Source organism: Eurypyga helias, unplaced genomic scaffold (assembly GCF_000690775.1).
Source record: "Eurypyga helias isolate BGI_N326 unplaced genomic scaffold, ASM69077v1 scaffold32378, whole genome shotgun sequence".
Classification (NCBI taxonomy): Eukaryota; Metazoa; Chordata; class Aves; order Eurypygiformes; family Eurypygidae; genus Eurypyga; species Eurypyga helias.
Genome location: NW_010266821.1, coordinates 632 through 2,908, shown reverse-complemented (window position 1 = coordinate 2,908; position 2,277 = coordinate 632). Strand labels below are relative to the sequence as shown.

Below are 2,277 nucleotides of genomic sequence, written 5' to 3'. Positions count from 1 at the left end.
CCGCCGCGGTTTCGGCACCAAGGGGTTCCGCTCACCCAGGTCCAGGGTGTCGGGGTCTGGCCGGTGACAGTACGGCGTCCCTTTATAGATCTGATCTAGGATCTTCTCCTTCACCTGTGTTATGGTGTCACAGTCCAGCACTTTCGCCGAAATCCCTTGGGAGTCCTCTGCCCCTCCTGCAGCACCCCCAGCTTGTGTCAAAGCATTTAAGGTCTGGGGAAGAGAAGACAAGGTCACAGCTACTGGGCGGGCAGGAGTACGCCCGGCACGTTTACCCCTCGGAAGGTTGGCAGGAAGGCAGGTCCACAGCCGGTCCTTCTGCTGGCTGAGGTTCAGAACACCTCAGTCAGGGTTCCCAGGCTCATCAAGAGCTGGAAGCCAGCCGAGCAGCGCTGGGGAGGTGCTTTGATGTGCCAGCAGCAATTCCATCCCCGGTTTCTGGACACAGCACAGCACGCAGACCAGGTTGCTGCGGTGATGCCCCCCTCAGCCCAGGGCAAAGGTGCCCGGTTTAGCAGGCTCTGGCTCACCTATGGAGCTGGGATAACCCTGGCTCCCAGGAGACAGTGGCAGGGTGCTGCACTTCTGCCTCCGTAAGGGGAGCAGAGATGTTCCATCCTGTCGCACAGAGCCCAGAGGGAACAGCTTTGGTGCTTACCAGAGTCCGGTACTCCAGGTCCTCTCTCAGGAGGCGGTTGTCATTCAGGGTGTATTTGGCTTTCCCTGTCACCCAGTCGACCGGCCCTTTGTCCACCTGGTGCTTGATTCCCCGAAACAGCATGTAAAGGGGCTCCCCAACAGAGTCCTGCGCAGAACGGATGGAGGTTCACCCCAGAGTTCAGCTGGGGAACACGGACATGCAAGCAGAGGAGCAGCGAAGCCACGGCGGCCGAAGACAGAGCCCCTGGCGCCAAGTCCTGCTGCGCCCGCAGGGGAAGACCCGGGCAGGGGGGTGACACACGGCCACGGCGTCGCTCCGCCTCCGCGGCACCAAGCTGAGGCTCGCCTTGCCGCCCCTCCCCGGGGAAGGAGCTCGCTCAGAATCTGCCCTCCCCACGCAAGACCAGCCTACGGCCAGCGTGTCTCAAGAGGAAGCAGCTACGCTGGGCCCTCCGTCGCCTGGGAGGACACCACGGACACAGCGAGCGGTACGGACACCGATTTAAGCATCCCTGTCCCCGGTGACCAGCCCAGCACCCTCATTCCCCACCGGGAATACGGGACGGCTCCGGCACTACGTCAGCTACGAGCGAGGTGCCAAGCAAAGCTGTGGCTGCCTCCCCCCTCCTGGCCCCGCTACGCCGCGGAGGGACGACGAGCTCACCCTCACGAACGCGTACAGGCAGATGGACATCCAGTTGGTCAACAGCTTCTCCACCACTGTTTCCGTCCTGAAAGAGAGCGCGCGGCTGGTCACAGAACTGCGGCGCGGAGCAGGGAGGGACGTGGAGACAAAGGTCACGCCCCTTGAGAGAAAAGCACGCTGAACGATGATACAGGGTAAGGGAGAGGGGAAAAAACCCAAAAAGGCCTTTAGAGACCAGTGAGGCTAGTGCTTTTGATTCCACGCATCTGAGGCTCTTTGCAGCCTGACGGAGCCACCCGCAAGCAGAGACAGCGAATGCCGCTGCCGGTCTCAAACCAGGGAAATTGGGTCAGATCACAGGGCTGGACCGGGCTGAAGGCCAACGGGGATCCCAACACAGGAGCTATTCCAGCTTAGCCTCCAGTGCGGCACGGCTGCGAGCCCAGGGACCTCTGAGCAGCGTGTGCGATTAGCGGCCTTGGCCAGCCCCAGCACCTGAACGCACGGAGAGAGCTGATGTACAGCAGCTTCAAAGGCAGAGAATTTGAGGTGGAAACCTTCAGCTCCCTACTCTTCTCACACCTTTCCTGCCCATCGCTGACTGGAGAGAGGCATCGTCACTGCCTCCTCTCGTCTGACGCCCTACTCTGGACACACTCGGGTCCTACAGCTGCAGCCCACGCCGTGGTGTTCCCGTGGTTCCTCCCGCTCCCAGGAGGCCCAGAGCTCGCCAGCTGGCGGAAAGGCCGTGGGACCACGGCTGGCTCGCTCACCTCCGCAGCATCAGCTTGGGGTTCTTGGCCACATACTGCTCCACGAGGTCATTCAGGAGCGTTTTGAGGATGTCCGTGAAGTACTCCAGCTTCCCATGCAGCGACACAGTCAGCAAGGATGCCACGTAGGCCCGGTCTCTCGGAGAGAAGGTGCGCTGGATTTCCAGGGTGTGGATGAACTGGTGGGGAGAGAGAGGA

The 2,277-nt window shown here is 61.6% G+C and overlaps 1 protein-coding gene across 1 annotated transcript in view; it reads right to left on the bottom strand.

Annotated features, from left to right (window-relative positions):
* Positions 1–2,277, bottom strand: part of LOC104513770 (plexin-B1-like) — a gene marked incomplete at its 5' end in the record, with an annotated part of 4,266 nt that overhangs the window by 1,487 nt on the left and 502 nt on the right. Inside the window, 4 exons of the mRNA XM_010157232.1 lie at positions 36–213; positions 659–805; positions 1,325–1,391; positions 2,080–2,258. Of these exons, the coding sequence (XP_010155534.1) occupies positions 36–213; positions 659–805; positions 1,325–1,391; positions 2,080–2,258 (571 nt within the window). The remainder of the gene's footprint in view (positions 1–35; positions 214–658; positions 806–1,324; positions 1,392–2,079; positions 2,259–2,277) is intronic.